Genomic DNA, 27,376 nt, shown 5'->3' with positions numbered 1-27,376 from the left:
CCTGTGTGTACCTACATGTCAGTGTAGTGTTGGTGCACACTTACTTTTAGTCTTCTCCTCATAGTCCGGTCAAAAAGACCGCCCCGAGGAGAATGACATCACTTCCTCCTTCCTGTATAAACAATACACAGTGAGAGGAAGTTCGTCATTGGCCAGGAGCGATCCAGAGGGGGTGGCCAGAAACCAAAGGCCATCCCCTCATCACGGATCGCTCCTGGAGGGAAACGGACCGCCGTATCCAGCGGGAGGGGGTCCGATCGGACCCCCCACCCGCTGGAAGGCAGGCACGTACATCTACGTGCTTGTGCCTGCCTGTGCCATTGTAATGACGTACAATGGCAATACGGCGGTCCTTAAGTGGTTAACCAAAGATGACCCAAAGATCATCCTTATCTGCACAGTTCATACACCCTAACTTTCAACATTATTTTTTTATTATTGTTGTATGTATAAGTATGTCTGGTTCTGTTTGTTGAAAGTCAGGGTGTATGAACTGTGCAGATAAGGATGATCTTTGGGTCATCTTTGGTTAATGTTGTGTAAACATCTAGGATCGATTGATGCAATTCAATCAAGGTTTATTGTTTTATGTATAGAAAGAAATAAAAATATTTTTGATATTAACCGGTTCCCGACCAGCGCACGCCGATGTACGTCGGCAGAATGGCACAGGCAGGCATACTGGCGTACAGGTACGTCCAATCTTCAATGCCGCCCTGCCATCGCGAGTCCGGTCCCGGGTCCCGCAGACTCGATCGCTGGGGGCATACCCGCGATCGTCTCACGGAACGGCTGAATGGAGGAAATGCCATGTAAACAGCATTTCTCCATTCTGCCTAGCAACTAGTGACGCTGATCTCTGCTCCAAGTGATTGGAGCAGAGATCAGTGTTCACTAAATGAAAGCCCAACCCCCTCACAGTTAGCAACACACCCCTAGGAACACTTAACCCCTACACTGCCACCCACTGGTTAACCCCTTCACTGCCAGTGTCATTTACACAGGAATCACTGCAGTGATTACTGTAGAAATGACAATGGTCCCAAAAATGTGTCAAAAATGTCCGATGTGTCCGCCACAATGTCGCAGTCACAATAAAAATCGCTGATCAGCGCCATTACTAGTAAAAAAAAAATAATAAAAAATTATTAATAAAAATGCCATAAAACTATCCCTATTTTATAAACGCTATAACTTTTGCGCAAACCAATCAATAATCGCTTATTGCGATTTTTTTTACCAAAAATATGTAGAAGAATACGTATCGGCCCAAACTGAGGGAAAAAACATTTTTTTATATATTTTTGGGGGTTATTTATTATAACAAAAAGTAAAAAATAATGCGTTTTTTTCAAAATTGTCGCTCTATTTTTGTTTATAGCGCAAAAAATAAAAACCGCAGAGGTGATCAAATACCACCAAAAGAAAACTCTATTTGTGGGAAAAAAAGGACGTCAATTTTGTTTGGGAGCCACGTCGCACGACTGCGCAATTATCAGTTAAAGCGACGCAGTGCCGAATCGCAAAAAGGGGTCTGGTCTTTGACCAGCAAAATGGTCCGGTCTGTAAGTGGTTAATCAAATGTCCTATGTGTTCACCGAAACCTAAGGTAGCTACTTTTCTTTTTTCCTGGTGTTGGTACGCAAGTTAAAAGCGGGACACAACAGCAGGGGAAAAGTCTCTTTTCTTTCTTTTTTTCTGACTATATGTTAGCTACGGCTTCGGCCTTGTAGACTCTGAGGAGTGACATAAGGACTTATTTCTTTCAGAGGGGCCCACTGCCACTATTTGGATTTATTCGGTAGTGACAGTGGATATGGTCATGTAACGGTATAAATAGTGATGTACATTTGACATAACCCCACTAAGCAATGCCTGTATGGAGGCCAATAAAACTATGGAAACTTACCGTTGCAGTGTTTCCATCATACACTGTCAAAATTATTATAAGTGATGTTTTGACCTAAAGAGGAAAAAAATTTTAAAATTTTAACAAATTGTAGCATTACATTAAACAAATTAACAAATACATGCGTACAAATATTCATAGACATTGGTCACTGACATATACAATGTTCAAAAAGATATCCCAATGGAAAAAAACAGCATACAAACTGAGGATCATCACTGACATGGAAAAGGCATTTGATCGCCTAGACTGGGAGTTTTTGAAAGCAACACTGGAACAAATAGGTTTGTCCCCAGGTCTAAATCAAAAAATCATGACCTTGTATTCCGCTCCATCAGCTCATATAAGAGTGAATGGCCTACTCTCGAACCTGATTCATTTATTGAATGGAACCAGTCAGGGGAGTCTTCTTTCGCCACTCCTTTATATATATTACCAATGGAGCATTTGGCAATGGCCTTGCGTGCTAACAACTCAATACAGGGTGTTGACATTGTTGGTAAGCAATACAAGATAAGTTTTTTTTGCGGATGACCTATTGCTTCATATAAAGAATCCAATCATTTCAATAATTTCATTTCCTAAAGGAATTAGAACTTTTTGGTATTCTAAGGTATTTCAAAGTTAATGCGGCAAAATCACAAAAACCCCTTTGCTAACCAGACCAATTTTCAGCTTTTGGTGCTCTCACAATTAGAATGACAATTACTCAGTCATGCAACACTGTACCTATATGACATTTTTAATCCTTTTTTTCACACAAATAGAGCTTTCTTTTGGTGGTATTTAATCACCACTGGGTCTGTTATAAAATGTAGCAAATTGGTAATTTTTCTTCATAAATTTTGACAAAAATTTATACTGCTACATATCTTTGGTAAACATAAGTAAAAATTGGTGTATATTATTTGGTCTTTGTGAAAGTTATAGAGTCCACAAGCTATGGTGCCAATATCTGAAAATTGATCACACCTGAAGTACTGATGGCATATCTCATTTCTTGAGGCCCTACCATGCCAGAAAAGTACAAATACCCCCCAAACGACCCCTTTTTGGAAAGAAGACATTCCAAGATATTTAGAAAGATGCATGGTGAGGTTTTTGAAATTGTCATTTTTTCCCACAATTTTTTGCAAAATCAAGATTTTTTTTTTCACAAAATTGTCATATTAGCAGGTTATTTCTCACACACAGTATATGCATACCACTAATTACACCCCAAAACACATTCTGCTATTACTCCCGAGTATGGTGATACCACATGTGTGAGACTTTTACACATTATGACCACATACAGAGGCCCAACATGCAGGGAGCACTTTCAGGCGTTCTGGAGCACCCAGGACAATTCTGACATTTCTCTCCTAAATGTAAAAATCCTCATTTATTTGCTAGAAAATTACATAGAACCCTAAAACAGTATATTTTTTTTTTTTTAGCAAAGACCCTAGAGAATGCAGTGGCATTCGTTGAAACTTTATTTCGCACGGTATTTGCGCAGCAATTCTTTTTTGGGGGGGAAAAACTGTTTTGTGCTTTAAAAAAAAAAACAGTAAAGTTAGCCCAATGTTTTTGCATAATGCAAAAGATGAAGTTATGCCGAGTAAATAGATACCTAACATGTCACCCTTCAAAATTGCACACACTCGTGGAATGGCACCAAACTTCGCTACTTAACCACTTGAGATCCGCGCTATAGTAAAAAGACGTCTACAGCGCGGATCTCAATTTCCAGGACTACGTCTATTGACGTCGTCCCGTGTACGAGCGGCCTGCGCGCCCCCTGAGGGGCGCGCGCGGCGCGCTCTGTGATCGGCAAGTCCATGAGACTCGCCTGATCACCGATCCGTGAAAGGGGTCGATCCCGACCCCTTATCACGTGATCAGCTGTCAGCCAATGACAGCTGATCATGTGATAGAACGGAGCCGGTAATCGGCTATTATTCCTCCTCGCGCTGACAGCGCGAGGAGAAAAAAAAAAAGCCGATCACCGGCGGCCGTGATCGGGACATCAGTCCCGATCACGGCCAATAATCTAAGCGCTCACCTGCCCCCTGCCAGTGCCCACCTGCCCCCTGCAGTGCCAGTTTAATAAAAGTTAGTTCCCCCGTCAGTGCCACCCAGCAGTGCCCACAGTGCCACCCAGCAGTGCCCACAGTGCCACCCAGCAGTGCCACCCACAGTGCCACCCAGCAGTGCCACCCACAGTGCCACCCACAGTGCCCACAATCTGCCTAAAAGGTGCTGCACCCCAGTGCCGCCCATCAGTGCCCAGCAGTGCCGCCCAGCAGTGCCCAGCAGTGCCGCCCATCAGTGCCCAGCAGTGCCACCTATCAGAGCCACCTATCAGTGCCACCTATCAGTGCCCATCAGTCCCATCTATCAGTGCCACCCATCCGTGCCACCCATCCGTGCCACCCAACCGTGCCACCCATCCGTGCCACCCATCCGTGCCATCTTATCTGTGCCCATCTTATCTGTGCCGCCTTATCTGTGCCCATCGGTGCCGCCTTATCTGTGCCTATTAGTGCCGCCTTAACTATGCCTATCAGTGCCCACCAGTGCAGCCTATCAGTGCCCACCAGTGCAGCCCATCAGTGCCCACCAGTGCAGCCCATCAGTGCCCACCAATGCAGCCCATCAGTGCCCACCAATGCAGCTCATCAGTGCCCACCAATGCAGCCTATCAGTGCCGCCTAATCAGCGCACTTCAATGAAGGAGAAAAATGACCCGTTTGCAAAATTTTAGAACAAACTATTAAAACATGATTTTTTTTTTTTTTTTTTTTGCATCTTTTTTTGTTTGTTTAGAAAAAAATAAAACTCCGAGCTGTAACTAAATACCACCAAAAGAAAGCTCTATTTGTGGGAAAAAAATGATAAAAATTTCATTTGGGTACAGTGTTGTATGCCCGCGCAATTGTCATTCAAAGTGCATCAGCGCTGAAAGCTGAAAATTGGTCTGGGACTGAGGGGGGTTTAAGTGCCCAGTAAGCAAGTGGTTAAATGTAAACATTCCTTGTAATAGGAATATGGCATGACAGGTCCTCTTTACAGTGAGATATGGGGTCAATAAGACGTGGGGTCATCTCTAGGCTGGGAAGCGTGAAATCAAAAAAGAAAAAAAAAAACGATCCTGGCTTCGATCGTATTGGTGAGTCAGTAGAAGCACCGGAGGCCGGCAGGAGAGGGGGACGTCCTCTCTCGCCTCCCGTAAGGATGATCAAGCAGAGGGGGCATGGCCGGATGTGAAAGAGGCAAGTAGTGTTCCTCGGGAGCTCCGTGATCATCCTGAAAATAATAATTTTTTCTGAGCTTTTTTTGCTGTAATCCGGGCTGATACACAACCGGGCTGTGATCGGGACGTCCCGGACATGCGAAAAAAACGGCACAAGAAAGAGCAGCCATCCCAGCAATCCCAGAGACAGACGTGCACTGCACGAGGCCCTGAACCAGGACTCACTGCCGCCACCTTGCCTCCTCAGTGATCCACTAACAGTGCTAAGAGACCGGCCAAGCAGATGGAGAGGGCGGCAGCTGCAGCGGGATATGGTCCGGAGGATCCCCCACCATCATCCACAGAACAAGGGGCAGCCTCGGATGGAAACACAAGACCCATCTTGGAGGCCATAGACGCCAGCAAAGCGGCAGTGATGGTAAGAATTGACCATCTGGCCACAGAATGTAAGCTCATTAGGCATGATTTGGATAGAATCCGTGGCAGACCAACAACAGCGGAAGACAGGATATCTGAAGTGGAGGACATGACACATTCACAGGGTTCACAACTGCATGAGCTGCAGGAGATGGTGAAGTCCTTCCAACACAGAGCTGAAGATGCCGAAGACAGGCAGAGAAGAAATAATGTCCGGGTGGTCGGATTACCTGAAGGGGCTGAGGGGGTAAAAACCGCCACTTTTGCTGAGCAATTTTTCAAGCAAATTCTGCAGTTGGGCGATTTAGCCCCCACATATGTGGTGGGACGCGCACACAGAGTCCCCACTAAAGCATTCCCGCGACCATTCCTGGTCAGATTAGAGGGGAGGGTGGTGTACTGGTCAGTGACCCTCTTGACATTTTGAAAGAATTTAGGAAATTTTTTGAAAACCTTTACGCCCCCATTTCGGACTATGACCCTGCTGCTTTGAACGTCCTTCTGGAGGATCTTAACCTCCCGAGGCTGTCAGACATGGAAAGGTTGATGCTAGATGATGTGATGACCACTAAAGAAATAGTTGTAGCCATTTTGGATTTCCCCCATACAAGGCCCCAGGGCCAGATGGCATTCCAGCTGACTTTTATAAAAACTATACTGAAGAGCTGGCACCTAGACTGAATATTCTCCTAGCCAAGTGTTTGGAACTGAATGGGCTTCCAGTATCTATGCTGGATGCATATATGGGCCTACTACTGAAACCGGGTAAAGACCCCCCAGATTGTTCGTCATATAGGCCTATTGCCCTACTGAACACGGATTTGAAGATCTTGAGGAAGGTACTGGCCAATAGGTTAGTCGGAGTGATTTCCTCCCTGGTCAGCCTTGACCAGACCGGTTTCATGCCTGGAAAGTCTACCGATACTAATTTAAGAAGGTTATTTACACATCTTCAGATTTCTGGGCCTAAGGCTGGCACTAGAATTGTAGTGTTGATCAACATAGAAAAGGCGTTCGATTCTATTGACTTGAAATATATGCTCCAGGTGCTGGAAATAATGGGGTTTGGAAGTATGTTCAGGCAGTGGATTACTTTATTATCTAGTAAACCCAGGGTGGCAATTAGAATGGGTCAGTCAACCTCTTCCTTTTTTTTGGTGGGAAGGGGAACTAGCAAGGGTGCCCGCTGTCGCCATTTATATTTGCACTTATGATGGAACCTTTAGCGGTGGCACTTAGATCATCTAGTGAAGTTAAAGCCATAAGAGTAGGTACAATCAAAGAATCTCTGGCATTATATGCCGACGACATGTTATTGTTTCTAGAAGACCCTGGATCCTCACTGCAAGCGGCCTTGAAAATCCTAAACAACTTTACCACTTTTTCGGGATTAAAGATTAATTGGAGTAAATCCTCCATCCTACTGCTTGATGAGGGGGCCAAAGAAAAGGCTGACCGTAGTCTCCCGCTGAAATGGGCATCTTCTATAACATACTTAGGAGTGAAGATTACAGCAGACAGTACTGCATACTTAACCCTTAATTTGGAGCCCCTCTTAACATTTGTCAAGCAAAAGGCCCAAGCGTGGCAGAGGCTTCCACTGTCACTCATAGGAAGGATAAATCTGCTTAAAATGAAAATACTTCCAGTCATTTTATATTTCTTACGCCACTCCCCTGTATGGGTACCTAAGTCATTTTTCAAACAACTAGACAGTATCACTAGCTCGTTCCTTTGGGCTCCAAAACCACCACTCATAGGGCTCAAAATACGTCAAGAACCCTTGGGACATGGAGGGTTGGCCCTACCTGACTGGAGGAAGTATTACTTTGCCGGTCAAATGGTCTTTGCCCACAAATGGTTGATTTTGGATGAAGGGGATTCTGCCACAGTTATGGAAGCGGCTCATCTGGGGTCTTATGAGTCCCTTCATTTGGCCATCCACAGAGGCATCAAGTCTGACTTACCTCTCACAATGGCTATGAAGGCCACTATTAGGGCATGGGAGGAGGTGGTACAGTTAGCCTGTCTGAGCTATTTGGGCTTCTCACCGCAGACCCCACTGTGGGGAAATCCTAAGCTTGACCAGCGTTTGACCAATTTAAGGCCAGGCATGATCTCCCTAACTGGGGGGGGGGGGGGATAAGGGCTTCACACATAGTCAGATGCCTATGTTAGGTAGATTGAACTGTTGTGTCAGTGTTGACCACATTGGTCGTTGAGTGGCCTGGCGGTTTGTCAGGGTCACTCCTTTGTCATTGTTTATATGTTTGTCTTTAAATACCTCAATAAAAAGAATTTCTCAAAAAAAAAAAAAAAAAGAGAGAACGATCAAGCATTGGAACAGCCACTATGATCATTCTTATGGTGTAGGGAATCGCCGGCTGAAAAAGCTGATATCTGAATGATGCCTGTAGCTGCATCGTTAAGGACGTCAAAGTCAAGGATGTCCTATGGAAGTGGTTAAAATGCATGTTCTTTTTTTTATCGCAAAGTTGTCCATTTATACAATATTTCTAACACATAGCATGTACATACCAAAAATGACATCCCAAAATAGATTCTCCTACTCCTCCTGAGTACGGCGATACCACATGTGTGAGACTTCCACAGCCTGGTCACATACAGAGGCCGAGTACACCCGAGCATGGCCGAGCATGGCTGAGCATGGCTGGGTACGGCCGAGCATGGCTGGGTACGGCCGAGCATGGCTGGGTACGGCCGAGCATGGCTGGGTATTAATGAGTATGGCTGGGTATCATCGAGTATTGCAGAGCATGGCTAGGTATCACTGAGTATTGCAGAGTATGGCTGGGTATCACCGAGTATTGCAGAGTATGGCTGGGTATGGCAGAGCATGGCTGGGTATGGCAGAGTATGGCTGGGTATGGCAGAGTATGGCTGGGTATGCAGGGTATGGCTGGGTATTGCAGGGTATGGCAGAGTATTGCAGAGTATGGCAGGCTATTGCAGAGTATGGCAGGCTATTGCAGAGTATGGCAGGGTATTGCAAAGTATGGCTGGGTATTGCAGAGTATTGCAGGGTATGGCAGAGTATTGCAGGGTATGGCTGGGTATTGCAGAGTATGGCTGGGTATTTCAGAGTATTGCAGGGTATGGCTGGGTATTGCAGAGTATGGCTGGATATGGTAGGGTATTGCAGAGTATGGCTAGGTATGGCTGGGTATTGCTGGGTATTGCAGACTATGGCTGGGTATTGCAGAGTATTGCAGGGTATGGCAGGGTATTGCAGAGTATGGCTGGGTATTGTAGAGTATGGCTGGGTATGGCAGGGTATTGCAGAGTATGGCTGGGTATTGAAGAGTATTGCAAGTGTGGTAGTATGGTACCCCACCAGCAGAAGGATGCAGGGTTCTCAACCAAGCAGGTTGAGGAGCTCCAGGGGAATTGTTTGTTTTGGAGGAAACTGGCTTTTCAGTTTCCTCATTGTTTTCAAAAATCCAGTTTGGGACCTGGAGGCTGGAGATTCCATAGTGTTATGGGTGGGACGGAATCTCCAATCCTGGGACCGGGTTTTGGGAACAGCCAGAAGTCTGGCTGATTGATTACACAGGTGGGTCCTGGGCTTATAACAGAGCCAAGACCATGGTTCTGGGCTCCACCCTCCCGAGGAGTCCAGGCAAGCAAGGGAGAAGCATGCATGTCTGCCTGGTATAGCCAGAGGGCCCAAAGCTGTGGGCTGAGCAGCAAAGAAGATAAAAAGAGGTACAGTAGTTGTACGACATCTCCGTTATAGGGATAAGAGGGCTGAAGTGTAAAGCCTGAACGGCAGTACTTCTGAAGCGAGCCAGGTGGCTTGGTATTTTTTGTTTTATTATTACGCTGTTGCAGTGGAAAGCTGAAACCCCTGTGTGGGAAACCCTCCTGTTATTGGACTTGTTTTGTTTTACTTTTAATAAAAGTGGGCCAACAAGCCCTTAAATGGCATAACTGGCATGGACTCTGCTCATTGGTGTGCTCTACACAGAGGCTAAATAACCCCCAAATATCACATTATGTACAAAGTAAAGAGCTGAGGAATCTTTTGGAGCTATAGAAAGAAACAGAATATTAAATAAAATAAAAAAAAAAAAATATATATATATATATATATATATATATATATATATATATATATATACACTGTACTGTATGTAATTATATGGAAATATACATGATACTCCCAATCAGGGGTGGACTGACCATTAGGGCACTCGGGCGCTGTCCGAGGGCCCGGGGCCAGTAGGGAGCCCCATGAGAGTACCCGATTCCCATGGCATCTGTGCTTATCCCAAGGCCAAGTTCCAGCACTGAGCTCAGGTAACTGGCCTAACTGGGGCGCTCTAGGACACCTTCCCTGCATCTCTTGCTCGGTGCCCAGGCTGCCTCACACTGTGATCGCCCCTCTGTGGCAGCCGATACACTGGCTTCTCTCTCCCCCATGAGCCTGCACACTACAGAGACCTCACTGAGGATCCTCCTCCTCGGCTCCGATGTACACAGACAGGAGGAGGAGCCAGGGAATAGAGATCTCATACTGCAAGAGGCACGCTGATCTATCTGCTATCTGAGGTCTATGCATAGTTTATGGATAGAGGAGGGGGACGCAGTAACCATGAAGGGGGGGAGCAGGTAACAGGGATGCACACACGGATAAGTGAGGGGGGCAAGGGGATCTGTGCTGGAGGGTGCTTTTGGAGGGTAGAGGACTTGTGCTAGTGGGGGGGTTTAAATTTGACTCCCCCACAAGCACAAGTCTTCTACCCTCCAAAAGCACCCCCTCCACAACACATATCCTCTTGCCTGCCCCCTCTCTGCGAAACAAAGAGATGACACTATCTGTCCTCATCCTAGGGCTCCCTCTCTGTCCTCATCCCAAGTATCCCTCTCTGCTCTCATCCCTGGGCCCCTTCTTTTTCCTCATCACAGGGGTCCCATCTTTGCCCTCATCCCAGTGCCCCTTCACTTTCCTCATCCCAGGGGTCCTCTCTCTGCCCTCAACCCAGGGCCCCTTCTCTGTCCTAATCCCAGGGCCACTTCTCTGTCCTCATCCCAGAGGTCCCTCTCTGTCCTCATCCCAGGGGTCCCTCTCTGTCCTCATCCCAGGGGTCCCTCTCTGTCCTCATCCCAGGGGTCCCTCCAGGTCCTCATCCCAGGGGTCTCTCTCTGCTCTCATCCCAGGGGTCCCTCTCTGCTCTCATCTCAGGGGTGCCTCTGTGCTCTCATCCCAGGGGCCCCTCTCTGCTCTCATCCCAGGGGTTCCTCTCTGTCCTCATCCCAGGGGTTCCTCTCTGTCCTCATCCCAGGGGTTCCTCTCTGTCCTCATCCCAGGGGTCCCTCTCTGCTCTCATCCCAGGGGTCCCTCTCTGCTCACATCCCAGGGGTCCCTCTCTGTCCTCATCCCAGGGGTCCCTCTCTGTCCTCATCCCAGGGGTCCCTCTCTGTCCTCATCCCAGGGGTCTCTCTCTGCTCTCATCCCAGGGGTCCCTCTCTGCTCTCATCTCAGGGGTGCCTCTGTGCTCTCATCCCAGGGGCCCCTCTCTGCTCTCATCCCAGGGGTTCCTCTCTGTCCTCATCCCAGGGGTTCCTCTCTGTCCTCATCCCAGGGGTCCCTTCTCTGTCCTCATCCCAGCAGTCCCTTCTCTGTACTTTCTCATCCCAGGAGTCCCTTCTCTGTCCCCATCCCAGGGGTCCCTCTCGGCTCTTATCCCAGGATTCCCTCTCTGCTCTAATCCCAGGGGTCTCTCTCTGCTCTCATCCTAGGGGTCCCTCTCTGTCCTCAATCCCAAAGGTTCCTCTCTGTCCTCATCCCAGGGGTCCCTCTCTGCTCTCATCTCAGGGGTCCTTCTCTGCTCTCATCACAGGGGTCTCTCTCTCTGTCCTCATGCCAGGGGTCCCTCTCCAGGTCCTCATCCCAGGGCCCCATGTCTGTTCTCATCCCAGGAGTCCCTCTCTGCTCTCATCCAAGGGGTCCCTCTCTGCTCTCATCCCAGAGGTCCCTCTCTGCTCTCATCCCAAGGGTCCCTCTCCATCCTCATCCCAGGGGTCCCTTTCTGTCCTCATCCAAGGGGTCCTTCTCTGTTCTCATCCCAAGGGGCCCTCTCTGTCCTCATCCCAGGGCTCCCTCTGTGTCTTTAAATTATATACTCTGATAAGCGGTCCAAAGGCACAAAGAAAGTGCAGACTGCAGAACATCCTATGCCTATGCAAGAAGAGACACTGCTGCTGGTAACAAAAGCTGTCCTGTGGTAACGTACTGTATTCTGTAAATACTGCAAATGTATGTTCTCTGAATTAAATAGTAAAGGATACCTGTGCGCACAACCAAATAACTCCTACCTAAAAAAAGCCAATAATAGAAAGATTTAAACAGGAAGCTGCCCGCATATAAACGTGATCTCTGCACAGTTTAAGAATTATTTAATAAATGATATGTGGCGCTACCTTCCTTCCTTTAATCATTAAATAATATGTACAATCTAAATTCTTAAACATTTCTACAAATACATGTTCTCTGGATTTTTTATATCACTCCTGAAGATCAATTTATCAGTTTATATGTTGCTGTCAACCAACTGTGCACAATTTATATAAACAACATCAATACCTTATATACAGTATAAAGCATGAGTATTTCCTCCCAATATAAAATACCTAATCAAGGCCTACAAGCTGGGTAAAAAAGTGTAGGATTAACCGTGTGCAGAAAATGGGTTTCTTTCTAACTGGCAATTATGTATGAATATGGGGCAAGTGAATACATATGCAGGCATTGCATCCTGCTTAGTAATGCTCTACCACCTCCACAAGACAGCTGACATTAACAGCGCATGCAACATTTGGCCAGGAAAAAAACTCAGTGACTATGGACAGGTTTACTAACTCATTCTCCTCAGAGCACACTGTCGGCCCTAGCTTTTGAAGGTCAAATAGCAAGGGTTAGAAATGTCTGCTAAGTGCCTCTATCATACAGTGTTGCCATTGTACCATACCTTTTTAAAACATTGATTTTAACATGTATATTACATGTCATCTTGCATATTATGCTTTATTTCAATAAGACATATTTGTTAGATCACAGCATGATCTTTTAAATATGTATACATCATTTTATTTGAAATACATATTTTGCTTACAACAAAACTCATTTTCTTTTACGTGACTGTTTTTTATGCCATTTTTAAATGGAAACTCTTTGCTCATGCCACCTACCTCATAATCTACAGAAATAGCAAGAGTCACTTCACCAGTGCTAGAATTACACGTAAAGTAATATGAATCTGGTCCTTCTATGCCATATGTCAAGGTGTCACCATCAGCATCCGTAGCGTTGATAGTTAATACATGTGACCCTGTTACAAGAGAGAAGAAATCAAATATCCAGCTGTTAATAATAAAGAAGAGAAAGAATATAAGATATGAAGATATTAATAATACAGAAGACACATGTAGCACCCTCCTAGACAAGTTTCTAGGATGATAGGTAACTCCTCTATAATCACTGAAGCAGCTATTGAATTTTTTTGGCTGTTCTAGATTTTACAGGATGCGGATTTGATTGCTTCCCCTTGCATTCTGGAGTAGGGAATACCTACACCACCCCCCCCCCCCCCCCCCCGGAACGTGAGTAATCAAAAGTGCGAATTTTGAAGGCTAATATGCAAGTTATTGTCCTTGATAGGGTTTGGGGACCCGGGTCCTCCCCCAGGGCACATGTATCAATGCAAAAAAAAGTTTTAAAAACTGACGTTTTTTTTCGCAGCAGTGATTTTAATGATGCTTAAAGTGAAAAGATAAAAGTGTAAAGTCATGTAAAGTCATGTCTGGTCCCGGCAATATGGATGAAAATCATTGAGAACCCCCCCCCCCCCCCCCCAGCCCATTACCAGCCCCTTTGTGTCTTGTATGGATATTAAGGGGAACCCTGCACCCAAATAAAAAAAAGGAAAGGCGCGGGGTCCCCAGGCTCTATATACTCTGAACAGCAGTATACAGGCGGTGAAAACAACACAGGGACTGTAGGTTTGTTCTTAAGTAGAATCTGTTTGTAATTTTGAACTAGTAAATTTTTTACATGTAACTCCAATCAAAAAAAAAATTTACGCTTTTTGGAAAACATAAGGAAGGATTATCACCCCTGTAACATTTGTTTTGCTGTCTGTGCACCTGTTCAGAAGATTTCACCTCACTTTCTGTCCCAATGACAATTGGATTTTGAAACTTTGGGGTTTTTAGTGAAACAAAGAACTCTTACAGGAGAGAATTTCCCTTCCTAGGGGTATATTTCCTCTCACTTCCTGTTGTCTCCTTCCGTTTACAAGTAGGAGTCATTTACAAGTTGGATGTTTGAAAGTAAGGGCCTGCCATATATACTCTGCAGAAATTTGGGCCTTAGGTATTGGTGTTGCCCCAACACTGTAAGCCCTCACAGTTACTCTTGGTGGGCGCAGGAATGGGCCCTGCTGTGAAATATTAGATCAAGAATAGTAATTACATGCCCCTGTTAAACAGGGGCTGAAAAACTGGGCCTAAGGCACTGGTGCTGGTGCCACAACACTGCAACCCCTCACATATACTCTAGTTGGAGTGCAGGAATGAGCCCTGCAGCAAAGTATTGCATCAATAATTGTAACTACACGCCCCTGTTAAACAAGGGCAGAAAAATTGAGCCTAAGGCATGGGTGCTGGTGCCACAACACTGCAACCCCTCACAGATACTCTAGTTGGAGTGCAGGAATGAGCCCTGCTGCAAAGTATTGTATTAAAAATTGTAATTACAGGCCCCTGTTAAACAGGGGCTGAAAAATTGGACCTTAGGCACTGGTGCTGGGGCCACAACACTGCAACCCCTCACAGATACTCTAGTTGGAGTGCAGGAATGATCCCTGCTGCAAAGTATTGCATCAAAAATTGTAATTACACGCCCAAGTTAAACAGTGGCTTGAACAATTGGGCCTTAGGCACTGGTGGCAGTATCCAGAACCAAAAATGTTCTTACAAGCTATCAGCATGAACATTGAGGAGGAAGAGGATAGTCACTCAGCATAACAGGATAGTCACTCAGCATCAGCATAGGCAGTCTTGAAGGGATCTCACATTTTAAAAAAAATTATTCCATTACATCAGCGTCAGGTGCTTGGTAGCTGCTGATCCAAGACTGATACATTTTTATGAAGGTCAGCCGATCGACCGATTCGGTGGACAGGCACACCCTGTGATCGGTTACACAGGCTCCAGCAGCACTGAATGTGTATTCCAAAAGAACGCTGGATGCAGGACAGGCCAGTAGCTCAATTGCATACGGTGCAAACTCTGGCCGGTGATCCATCATCAAGACCAAGTAACCCAGAGTATTTTCAGTGGGAACGGTGTCCAAGTCTGCTCTTGCCCCTAGGTATTCCTGCACTATGTGAATCAGACGCTGGCGATGGTTGCCGGAATCGATCATACCTTGGGGTTGCGGACTAAAAAAACTGTCTGAACGCATCAGTCAGACAGCCACCTTCTGCACAGCTCCTTCTGTGACTGACTGAAGTCTCAGCAACACGTTGTCCAGGGGGACCAGGAAATTGTAACCTCCCAGGCTCTGGAAACGCGTTGCACAAATCTTTCTGCAAGGCCTCCACGAAGATGTTTCATCCTCTGCTCCCTCTGTGAAGGCAAGATAAGGTCTGCAACCTTACGCTTGTAACGTAGATCAAGGAGGGTTGCCAGCCAGTAATGATCCCTCTCCTTGATACCACAAATACGAGGATCGTTCCACAGGCTTTGCAGGAACAGGGAGGCCATGCAGCATAGGTTTGCTGAGGAATTAGGTCCAGAGTCCTCTGGACACTAAGGACGACATGATCCGCAGCCACCTCCTCCCAGCCAAGTACAAGTCCATGAGTTTCTTTGGACTGTAAATGATCCCTTGAAGACTGCTGCTGATGCTGACTGCTATGCTCCACCTCCATGCTGACAAAATCCTCCTCATCATCCTCCTCGTCCTCTTCCTGTGTGATGGGTGGGACAGCAGGAACCCTGTCTGGATAAAGGGGGCCTTGAGAGGCAAGGAAGTCCTCCTCTTCCTGCCTCTGTTCTGCCTCAAGTTCCCTGTCCATTATTCCACGCAGCGTATGCTCCAACAGGTGGACAAGAGAGATGGTGTCACTGATGCATGCACTGTCACTGTTCACCATCCTCGTGGCCTTCTCAAATGGTGACAGGACAGTGCATGCATCTCGGATCATGGCCCACTGGCGTGGGGAAAAAACCAAGCTTGCCTGACCCTGTCCTGTTGCCATAGTCGCACAAGTACTCATTGATGGCCCTCTTCTGCAGCCGCTGCTGCATGGCCAACATTGAGTTACACCTGGTGGGCATCTCACAGATTAGGCAGTTCTTGGGCAGGTTAAATTCCTTTTGGAGGTCAGCCAGCCGAGCACTGGCATTATATGACCAGCAGAAATGCACACAGACTTTCCTGGCCTGCCTCAGAACATCCTGTAAGCCCGGGTACCTGTCCAAGAACCGCTGCACCACCAAGTTAAGGAAGTGAGCCAAACAGGGCACATGGGTCAGTTGTCCCTGTCGGAGGACGGAGAGGAGGTTGTTGCCATTGTCGCAAACCACCATTCCTGGGCCTGCCCCTGCAGAGCTGACAGAATCTCTGCCCCAGTGTGGCTCCTGTTCCCCAAGCACAGCAGCTCAAGCACGGCATGGCATATTTTTGCCTGCGTGCTTGTGTAGCCCCTTGAACATCTACGGAGCACTGCTGGTTTTCCGAGGACAAATCAGCACTGGAAGAGGCCATGGAGGAAGAAGAAGAAGAGGAGGGGGTGGGGGAGAGAGGTGTGGCAGAATCACCACTAGTAGAATTTTGGAGGCGTGGTGGTGGAACAACCTCCAACACTACTGGCAGAGGCATGGACATTGCCTTCCACATGCCGGTAGAGAGCCGAAATCACCTTCCGTGAAAAAGTTTGGGAACCTGCCACTGAGGTACCGCACGTTCCACAAACTCACACAAGGGGTCAGAGTCTACCAACTGAAAAGGCAGCAGTTGAAGTGCTAGAAACTTAGCCAAGCTAGCATTCAAGCGCTAGGTATGTGGATGGCTTCTTTTGTCAGTGGAGCAACTGGGGTAGGGAAATCTGCCTGCTAGAATCGGACGTTGGTGTACCAATAGCAGATTGCCCGCAAGTACTTGGCAGTGGCACACCTAGTTCTACACCTTCATTCCTCTCAGTGCAGGTTTCTGAGAGTACTGAAGGTATAGTGGAGTTGGAGATCCCAGCTAATGAGGAGGAGCAAGGAGAGGTCGGCCATGTTCTTTGGTGTGGGGTTTTTAGGTAGTGTTGCCAACGGCCTGCATGGGAGCTCGACATATGTCCGATTAAGCATATGGTGCCCAAGCGCTTGCTGTCTAGTCCACGCTTGATACGCTTCAGACATATGTTGCAAATAGAAATGGTGTGATCTGCTGCACACATCTCAAAAAAGGCACACACTGAAGAACTTTTGGAATAAAGCATGGAGTCACCAGCGCCCTGCACTTGCGGAGCTCTGCGATGTGATGCAGTCGGTTGGCTGCCCTTTAAGCTAGCCCCTGGAGGGCATCCTGCCTTCTAATGCCGCGTACACACGAGCGGACTGTATGGCGTACTTAGTCTGGCGTACTTTCCGCCAGACTGTCCGTCGGACTTTCCGAACGGGCTACTTGTCCACACACGGCACTTTTTGAGCGGACTAATACGGCGTACTAAGTCCGCCGTACTATCCGCCCTACTTTTGAAATGAACGGACTCGCCCACACACGCGGAGGAAAGTCCGCTCATTTCCGCGAAGGAGGCGTCGCTGGCCCCGCCGCCTGGTATGGACTTAAAGGGGAAGCCCAACGCCGAAAAAAAAATCGGCCCAAGTCCACAGCAGACCCTTGTCCGAGCACGCTACCTGGCCGGCCAGGAAAGGGGGGCGAGCGAGCGCCCCCCTCTCCTGAGCCATACCAGGCCGCGTGCCCTCAACATGGGGGGGTGCCAAAGCACCTTGTCCCCATGTTGATGAGGACAAGGGCCTCTTCCCGACAACCCTGGCCGTTGGTTGTCGGGGTCTGCGGGCGGGGGGCTTATCGGAATCCGGGAGCTTCATTACATAGTGGGATGTCCCATAGCAATGCTCAGATTGAGGGGAGGGAGACACAGATCATAATAATAGACCGCCATGGACCGGAGGACCTAAACTGCAGCCTGCAGTACACTGCGCCCAAAGGCGATATCCTCTTGCCCTCTGACATCCACCTGATAGAATCTGGTGAATGTGTGGACTGATGGCCAAGTTGCAGCCTTACAGATCTGAGCCAGGGAGGCCTGGTGATGCACTGCCCAAGAAGCACTCGCAGCCCTAGTTGAGTGCGCTTTCACTTGAAAAGGAGGGATCTTCCCTTTAACACTATGGGCCTGAGAAATAATCTGTCTAATCCACCTTGAGAGAGTGGATTTTGATGCCGCCTGGCCCTTCCTAGGGCCTTCCGGCAAAATAAATAAGCAATCAGTTTTCCTTATCTGAGCAGTTGCCTGAAGATAGATACTGATTGCCCTTACCACATCCAAAGTGTGCAAAGATTCTTCTTCTGCGGACTGTGGGTCTGGAAAAAAGGATGGTAGGATTACATCTTGATTCAAATGGAATCCCAAAACCACCTTAGGCAGAAAGGACCTGTTGGGACGCATTACCACCCGGTCCTTATGAATAATTAGATATGGTTCCTTGCTGGAGAGAGCTGCTAGCTCTGACACTCTCCTAGCTGAGGAAATGGCTACCAAGAAAACCAATATTTTAGTCAAAAAGAACTAATGAAGCCAGATGCAAAGGTTCAAATGGTTGCCCCTGCAAAGCTGAGAGAACCAAATTCAGATCCCATGGGCATACCAGAGGTTTGACTGGCCGTCTTATCCGCATGGCCCCCTGGATGAAAGCCCGCACCAGGGAAAGTGATGCAAGTGGCTTCTGAAAAAACACTGACAAGGCCGAAATCTGCATCTTGATAGTGCTTACGGCCAAATCCATTTCTAGGCCTGACTGGAGAAAGGCCAAGATCCTGCTAATGACATACTTTTTAGGATGCCATTCTCTGAGTTCACACCAGGAAACATATGCCTTCCAGGTCTTGTAGTAAATAAGCCTGGAGGCCGGCTTTCTGGCATTGACCAGAGTAGAAAGGACTGGCCCCGAAAGCCCACGATCCCTTAGAATGTGGGTCTCAGCAGCCAAACCATCAAATTCAGACTGCGTAAAGCAGGATGGTAAATTGGACCCTGTGAGAGCAGATCTGGCCGGAGAGGAAGGATCCATGGCCTGCCTACTGCCAACTTAAAGATCTCTGCGTACCAAGGTCGCCTGGGCCATGCCGGGGCTACCAAAAGCACCGACTTTGTTTCCCTCTTGATTCTTCCCAGGAACTGTGACAGAAGCAGGCATGGTGGGAAGGCATAAATTAGATTGTACTGATCCCAGGGAACTGTCAGAGCATCCGACCCCTGAGCAAGAACATCTCTTGTCCTTGACACAAATTTGTCCAGCTTTCTGTTGAATCTGGACGCAAACAGATCTACATCTGGAGTACCCCACCTGCGACATATGTTCTGAAAACACATCGGAGTGCAGAGCCCATTCTCCTGGGCACAACTGCTGGCGGCTCAGAAAATCCACCTGCCAATTTTCCACTCCTGGAATGAGGACTGCAGAAAGGTCCCTGGGGACAGACACATAGGAAGATCCAAGGCCTGGGGCTTCCTGTTCCACGCCGCAAGGATGCATCTTTGCAGAGGCCTTGAGTGGAACTGGGCGAATGGAACGGCCTCAAAGGAGGCGACCATTTTCCCTAACAGTCTCATGCACAACCGAATGGGGAAGATAGTTTCATAGTTTCATAGTTAGTTAGGTTGAATAAAGACACCAGTCCATCCAGTTCAACCTGAGTGAGTGTCTACAATTGTCCCTATCCCTGTACATTGCCCACTCATGTCGGTCCCCACCCTCAAGAAGCCCACAATCCAAGGTCCCCATTCATACACTAGGGCCAATTATTTTTTTTGGACAGAAGCCAATTAACCTACCTGCATGTCTTTGGATGGTGGGAGGAAACCGGAGTACCCGGAGGAAACCCACGCAGGCACAGGGAGAACATGCAAACTCCAGGCAGGTAGTGTTATGGTTGGGATTTGAACCAGCGACCCTTCTTACTGCTAGGTGAGAGTGCTAACCACTACACCACTGTGCTGCCCGAAGATCTTCTGCCCAGAATTAGGTGCACCAGACCCCCAATGGCCAAGGCCTTTGGCCTTGGTAGAAACAACCCGCCTTGAGCGGTGTCGATGACCATACCCAGGTACTCCAACCTGGTAGCAGGCTGTAGGGACAATTTTTCTAGGTTTATAATCCAACCTAGGCGTTCCAGGAGGTCTAGTGTTCTGGTAACATTGTGGTTCAGGAGCGCTACTGTTTTCTCTATGAGAAGCAAATCGTCTAGATACGCCATGACGGCTATACCTTAGCTCTTAGGTTTGCCAAGAGAGGGTCTAGAATCTTTGTGAAGACTCGAGGAGCCGTAGCAAGCCCGAACGGCAAAGCCACAAATTGAAAATGGCGTCGCTCTACCGTGAACCTTAGATACTTTTGGTGTGCGGAAAATATTGGTACATGAAGATATGCATCCTTGATATCTATTGATGCCATAAACTCTCCCCCTTGCAGGGAGGAGACCACAGCGCGTATTGACTGCATTCGGAAGGACCGGATGCGTAAAAATCGGTTCAGATCCTTCAGATCCAGGATAGGTCTGACACCTCCATTTGGCTTTGGAACAGTGAAGAGATTCGAGTAAAAGCCTGAACCCTGTTCTTTTGGGTCCACTTCCACTATCACCCCCTGGGATAGTACGTGATCTAAGGCCAGAAATAGCGGTTTTTGCTTTACTGGATCCCTGGGGATCCTTGACCTTAGAAAGCGAGAAGGTGGAATCTCCTGAAACTCTAGCTTGTAGCCCAGAGATACAGAGGAGACTACCCACTTGTCCCGGATCTCTTCCAGCCAGGCTTCTGCAAACTGCAGGAGCCTTCCCCCCACTCGGCAGAGGGGGGGCGCCCCTTCACAAGTAAGCTTTGGGGCTCTGCTTGGCAGGCTTTCGCCCCCAAGTCTTTTCCTGCCCCTGGGCCCGGCCTTGAGCCTTTCCTGTAGGGGGAGGTTGGGAAGACCATCGACACTGCTTAGAGCTTGATGCTCCGGGAGAGAGAGAACGCCTAAATGATGGACGTTTGCTCCTTTTGATTGGAAGGAGAGTAGATTTACCCCCTAAAATTCTTTGGAGGAACTGGTCTAATTCTTCTCCAAATAAACGTTCCCCCTTAAATGGGAACCCAATCAAATGCTTCTTGCATGATAGCTCAGCTACCCAATTTTTTTGCCATAGGGCCCTTCGCATGTGTACCAAAAGGAGAGACAAACAAGATGCTTGTTGGACAGAATCCAAAATCGCATCAATCATAAAGCTCAGAATTTGAGGTATTTCTGCATAGTTCTCCACTTCCTCACTGGGAAGGAGGCCAAGCATCTGCTTAACTTGTTCCTTGAGGAACTGACACAACCCCACGGCTGCGACTGTAGGTTGCACTACTGCGCCAGTCATGGAAAAAGAGGCTTTCAATAAGGTTTCCAGCTTCTTATCAGTTGGATCCTTAAATACCTGAGCATTATCCAAAGGACAGGTCAGGTTTCTATTCACGCAAGAAACAGCCGCATCGACAGATGGAACCCCCCATTTCTTGGCGAAACTTTCCTCCAGAGGATAAAGCATAGAAAACCTTTTAGGAGGAGCAAACAGTTTATCGGGATGTCCCCAATCCTCATACAATTTATCCATTAAGGGATGAATTGGAAAGGAAAAGGCAGTCTGTGGGATTTTCCTGATTCCCAGGGAAGAAACAGAGGACGTAGCAACCTTAACAGCAGGCATTCTGAATGTGATACGCACCAATTCAGTATAATACTGCACCTGTTTTCTGAGCGCCTGGGAGGAGGGGACTCTCTCCTCTTCCTCTGATTCATCCGACTGCTCATGATCCCTGTCCCAAGTTAGGGATCTCTCCTCATTGTCAGAGGTGTCATCTGAAAGAGGAATCTCAGCAGAGGGAGGGGATCTACCCCTTTTCCTGCTATCTTTTAGGGAAGCTGAAATAAAATTCATGATTCTCCCTTCAAAACCCTCCAATGTAGCCCTAAGGGAGTCCTCAGTGACATATACCGGGGCTGAAATATTAGGAGAGGCTGCAAAACCTGACAGGGGCACTGACTCATCCTGTGAGGCTGACTCCAGTTTTGCAGGGGGGATGGTAACCTACAGGCATTTTTAAAACCCCTAGACCTAGGCGGTGATTTATCAGTGCCTTTGTTACCTCCCCCTGAGACCCTCTTACGAGGAGACATAGTCCTAAGCTACAAAGCAGAGGTACTAGTACAAAGTGCAATCACTGTTGTGCTCAAAGTCTCACAATAAATATATATGTTTAAACTGCACAACCTGATGCTGAGTAGGTGTCTTAGGTTTGCCTGGATCCAATCCCTTGGGATGCTTACTGCCCACTGCTCCTGTGTCTCACACTTACAGCCCCCTGGCGCTCTGGGCTTTATTTTAAATTGGCGCCTGGCGCCTGCGCAGTACAGCGCCATGCACACCAACGTGCACGGCTCGCAACCACACTCCCCCCCTCCATTAGCACGGGAGCACGCTTAGCGCGTGTGCATGAGGACCAACGGATGCCCGGGGGGTAAGGGGACCACCATCGGAGCTGCGCGGGACCCCCAGACTACGTGGGACCCCTGTATTACCTTTATTGTGGCAGGGATTGCAGTGGAGACGTGAGTCATCTGGGAGAACCAGGCTTCACTGAGCGTGTGTATCTGAAAGGCATGTAAGTATGCATCAGGCTGCTCTTACTCCCTCTAGTGGTGGAAACCAGGTAAGACATACAACTACTCAATGAAGAAATCCATAATATACATTTATATAGGATTAACTTCCCTTACCTGTCCTCGCCGCAGGAATTGCTGAAAACAGACAGATTCCAGCCTTCACCCATCACGGCGGGCAGAGTTGTGCCAACCTTCAGATTTTTTTGGGGTTCCTTCTCAGAAGAACCTCCTACCTGGACCTTGTAAAAGACTCTGCCAGAAACTTTCGTGCCACTATGTAAATAGTACACCAAGTCTGGTTTTCCCAGAGCCCAGTCTTCCAATAGGAGAGGACTTACAGGCAAAACCTTGTTTCTTCGGATGATGAGGCCCGGGTACCATACCATCTTGGGAGTCAAAATATCGGCCCGAGATATGGATCCGGTTTGTTGTAGCCCTTAGGCCCCCGCAGGGACCTGCACAGAGCTTTCTTCAGAGCACATGTTTTACGTGACCAACCACCATAGACACTGGTGAAAAAACTGAGGTGCCTCCCATATGGGAGGGGTTATCTAGGGGAGGAATTCTCCTTAATTGGGGGTTAACCAGTGTCCAATCACCAGAGGTGCCTATATAACCCACTATGTAATGAAGCTCCTGTGTCCCGTGATGTATGATCAAGAAATATATATATACATATAGATATATATAGATATATATATATATATATATATATATATATATATATATATATATATATATATATATATATATATATATACAGTACACACACACACACAAAACACATGGGGTTGCATATATATATATATAATATATATATACTAAATACACTGACTCACCTGCCTGCTCTATCTAACTCAAATGAAATGACACTGTCTCACACTCTCTCTCTCAACATGTTGGAACACACTACACGAGGCCGACTTCTAGGCCGCCTTATATAGTGTGGGGCGTGTACTAAATCCCCTGAGGCATAATAGGCCAAAGACTCCCTGCCTTTGGCCAATTATGGCTCTCCATTCTTACCGCGCTTTGATTGGCCAAAGCATGCGGGTCATAGTGCATACTTGGCCAATCATCAGCCAGCAATGCACTGCGATGCCGCAGTGAATTATGGGGCGTGACTCGCCAAATTTGGCGCGAACGGCCCATAATGTTCATAAGAACGGTCTAACTTACGTTCGACTCGAACTCAAAGCTCATCCCTATTCTGGAGGCTTCCAGAACATGGAAGGCTGAAAGAGTCAAATGGACAGCTTGAATATTAATAGTGCTGCAGCCAATCCCTGGGGAGGCTGGCTCTACAACTTCTGCCTTTTTATCTGGGGGATTCTGCCCCCTTCTGTGAATTTTCAGAATGTGCTGTACCACAATGGCAGGTTCCCAGTCGCTATTTCTTTTCACGTAAGAGCATTCCAGCTCTGTACCATCACGTGGAATGCAATGCTGTGTCATCGTTGGGCAAGGCAGTCAGCCGCAAAGTCCATATTACTGCTGACATGTGGTCCAGCAAGCATGGTCAGGGACAATATATTTTGTTCACAGCACACTGGGTAACTCTGCTTCCAACTCGGAAAGATGCAGGACAGGGCTCAATGCTACAGCTTATTGTGCCCCCACATCTCCATACAGCTAGTGGTGATGATGCGAGATTAGTCAGCTTTACCCCCTCCTCCTCCTCCTCCATACCCATTTCTGCTGAATTGTCCTATGAACCACAAGTACCCGCTAAGCATTCAAGGGGCTATTCAATGAGTCAGGCTGAAAGGTGCCATGCAGTGCTTCAGCTGGTGTGTCTAGGGGACAGAAACCACACCAGAGCAGATATTCTTGCAGCTCTGCAGGGGCAGGCCCAAAGGTGTTTCATGGCACACCAGCTAGAGCCAGGAATGGTGGTGTGTGATAATGGCACAAACCTCCTGTCTGCCCTTAGACAGGGAAAGTTGACATATGTGCCATGCCTGGCACATGTCCTCAATTTGGTGGTGCAGTATTTCCTAATTAGGTACCCAGCAGGCCAGAAGAGTCTGTAGCCATTTCAGTGGGAATTACACCTGCCCGTAAACTGTCTGATTTGTGACATGCCCACCAGGTGGAACTCGACTCTGGCAATGCTGCAGCAGCTGCACATACAGCAGAGGGCCATCAACAAGTACATGTGTGAGTATGGCACAATGACAGGCTCAAGCTGGCTCAGCTTTTTTTCCCACGCCAATGGCTGCTCATAAAAGATGCATGCACTGTACTGTCACTATTTGAGGAGGCCAAAAGGATGGTGAGCTGTGACAATGCATGGATCAGTGACACAATCCCTGTGGTATTCCTGCTGGAGCAGACTCTGCGTGGCATTATTGACAGGGCACTTGAGGCAAAGCAGCAGGAAGAAGAGGAGGACTTCCTTTCCTCTCAACTCCCACTTCACGCAGACACCATTGTTCCTACACCACAGAACACACAAGAGGAGAGGGAGGAGGAGGATTCTGGTAGTTTTGGAGGCATTATAACAGAGGAAGACATATGTAAAAACAGTAAGAGATGGCTTTCCATCCCAATAACCCTGGGGAGTAGTACGTGGCTGGGTAGAGGCAGTTTCAGATTCTGTAATCTCCAGTGACCCCAAATTGCAAATTTAAAGTGCATGGGCTCCCTCATGCTTCAAAACCTGCAAAAGGACCCAATAATTTGTGGCGTAAAGGTGAAGGATCACTATTGGTTGGCTACCCTCCTTGACAATCGTTACAAGAGGAAAGTCTCATAACTCATCCTGTCCCCACAGAGATTGCAGAAGATGAAATCTCTTGAGGACACCTTAAAGAGGAGTTTATCTCACACTTTTCCCGACTCTGGTAGATTACAGTATCATGGAAAATGTAGTTTTGAGGCTTCTGGTGGTCAAGAGAGTAGCGGTGGAGAAAGCTGCCGCCTAAGTGATGCAGGGCTGTCAGCTTCCACATCCCTATGGCAGCGTCTGCATCACATTTTAGACGATTACCTAGGGGCGAAAACAGAGATGGAGAGCTTTCCAGTTGACGATCCACTGGATTACTTGGTCATGAGAATAGACCACAGACCAGAACATGCCCGATATGCAATTAAGCTGCTGTGCTGTCCTGCATCCAGCTTTCTTTTTGAACGGGCATTCAGTGCTTCTGGATGTTTTGTTACTGGTAATAGAACGCGTCTGACCACAGACTCCGTGGACCATCTGACACTTATCAAAATTAATCAGTCATAGATTAACAGCAGCTATGAAGCCCCTGATGGCGATGCCACTGATTAAGTGTTTTTGGGATGTGGAATCTCTGCAGGTGTCACGATCTGGAGTCAGGCTCAGAGGCCAGTAGCTATAGCAACGGAGCAGATATTCACACAGGTCACCCTGGCTGATGACACAGGTTCACCTGAGGTGCTGGGTCTTAGCACTAACTGGTATTCACCAGAGCTCCTGATGGTGGAGATGGGTTTGCTGTGAGTTAGTACCAGGTTGCGGTCCTCAGGATAGCCCCACCAGGTGGTGAGCAAGCCGGGGTCCAGCAGCAGATATAGCAGGTAGGGATAAAGCAGAAGCGTAGTCGAGAAACAAGCCAAAAGTCTGTAACAAATAGTTGCAGGTTGGGATTCATCAGAAGCATAGTCGAAGCATAGTCGAGGAACAAGCCAAATGTTGTATCGAATGGTAGCAAAGATACGGTCGGCAGCAGGAGAGACAGGAGCAAGATATTGGCAGGCACAATATTCTGGTGACCAGGATGTGCAGAGACATGGCTTAAATCAGAAGGTTCATGGGAGGAGCAAAGAGTTCAAGGTTCAAGGCAAACAAGATTCAAGGCAAGATCATTCAAGGAATTGTCTAATGAGCTTTCCAGCATTCCAGGTGGCTCAGCAAGCAGTGTCACCACCAGACACAGCAGAGGTCCCGGGTTCAAACCCAGGTCCTAACAGTACCCCCCTCCTCCCTGGATGTCTTGGGGCAAGGTTTACCAGGAAACCTCTGTTGGAATTCCCTCGTTAATCTAGGGGCATGAACATGGTCTTCGGGCTCCCAAGAATTTTCTTCTGAACAATAATAGTGAAGAAACTATCTAGAGGTTGATCCTGAAAGTCCTCGCCAGGTCCTTGCCACATCCCAGAAAAATATTTGGAAATAGGGGAAATAGGGGAATGCCCCAAGGGATAATACAAGAGCAAGAGACCGTGAAAAGGATAGTCAGAAAAATACAAAAGTATAAAAATATATAAATTTATTGAGTATATAACAATATGGACATCTAAAAGCATAAAGTGTAACTGAGATATCAATATAGAAATACAGTTTGCTCAATACTGCAGTGTACAATGCATAAATAGATCATCTCTTTTTTTTAAAAGGAACATGTGATTTAAATATATCAGCAAGCCTCGATCCAACCCTTGAAGAAGGAAGTAGATATTCTACAAAAAGGAAAAAATCTTTATGGTTTCCAAAACATGTAGGGTTTTTTCTGAATTATTTACAGTGTAATAATTATTTTGATTTAAAGTCCATTTATGCATTGTACACTGAAGTATTGAGCAAACTGTATTTCTATATTGATATCTCAGTTCCACTTTATGCTTTTAGATGTCCATATTGTTATATACTCAATAAATTGATTTAATTTATTTTTATACTTTTGTATTTTTCTGACTATCCTGTTCATGGTCTCTTGCCTGTTTTATCCCTTGGGGCATTCTCCTATTTCCAAAGAATTTTCTTCTGGCCCATTTATTTCCCATTGAACCAGATATTGCAATTTGTTCCTAGAGATCATGGAGTCAAGAACTTTTCCCGCCACAAATTCTTCTTCACCCTGTACCTCAACAGTTGGAAGAGGAGTGTCATGGTT

At 47.2% G+C, this 27,376-nt stretch overlaps 1 protein-coding gene across 2 annotated transcripts in view; it reads right to left on the bottom strand.

The window, feature by feature from the left end:
- Positions 1–27,376, bottom strand: part of CDHR2 (cadherin related family member 2) — a 225,239-nt gene that overhangs the window by 165,534 nt on the left and 32,329 nt on the right. For both annotated transcript variants that reach the window (XM_077472404.1, XM_077472405.1), the window contains exons 4-5: positions 12,777–12,916; positions 1,910–1,963 (exon numbers count right to left, since the gene is read on the bottom strand). In XM_077472404.1, coding sequence (XP_077328530.1) covers positions 1,910–1,963; positions 12,777–12,916 — 194 coding nt within the window. The remainder of the gene's footprint in view (positions 1–1,909; positions 1,964–12,776; positions 12,917–27,376) is intronic.

This window comes from Lithobates pipiens, unplaced genomic scaffold (assembly GCF_037356315.1).
Source record: "Lithobates pipiens isolate NorthernLeopardFrog02 unplaced genomic scaffold, aLitPip1_a1.2 Scaffold_8, whole genome shotgun sequence".
In the NCBI taxonomy this organism is placed as follows: Eukaryota; Metazoa; Chordata; class Amphibia; order Anura; family Ranidae; genus Lithobates; species Lithobates pipiens.
The sequence above is the reverse complement of the archived record's forward strand: the minus strand, read 5'-3'. Positions and strand labels throughout refer to the sequence as shown.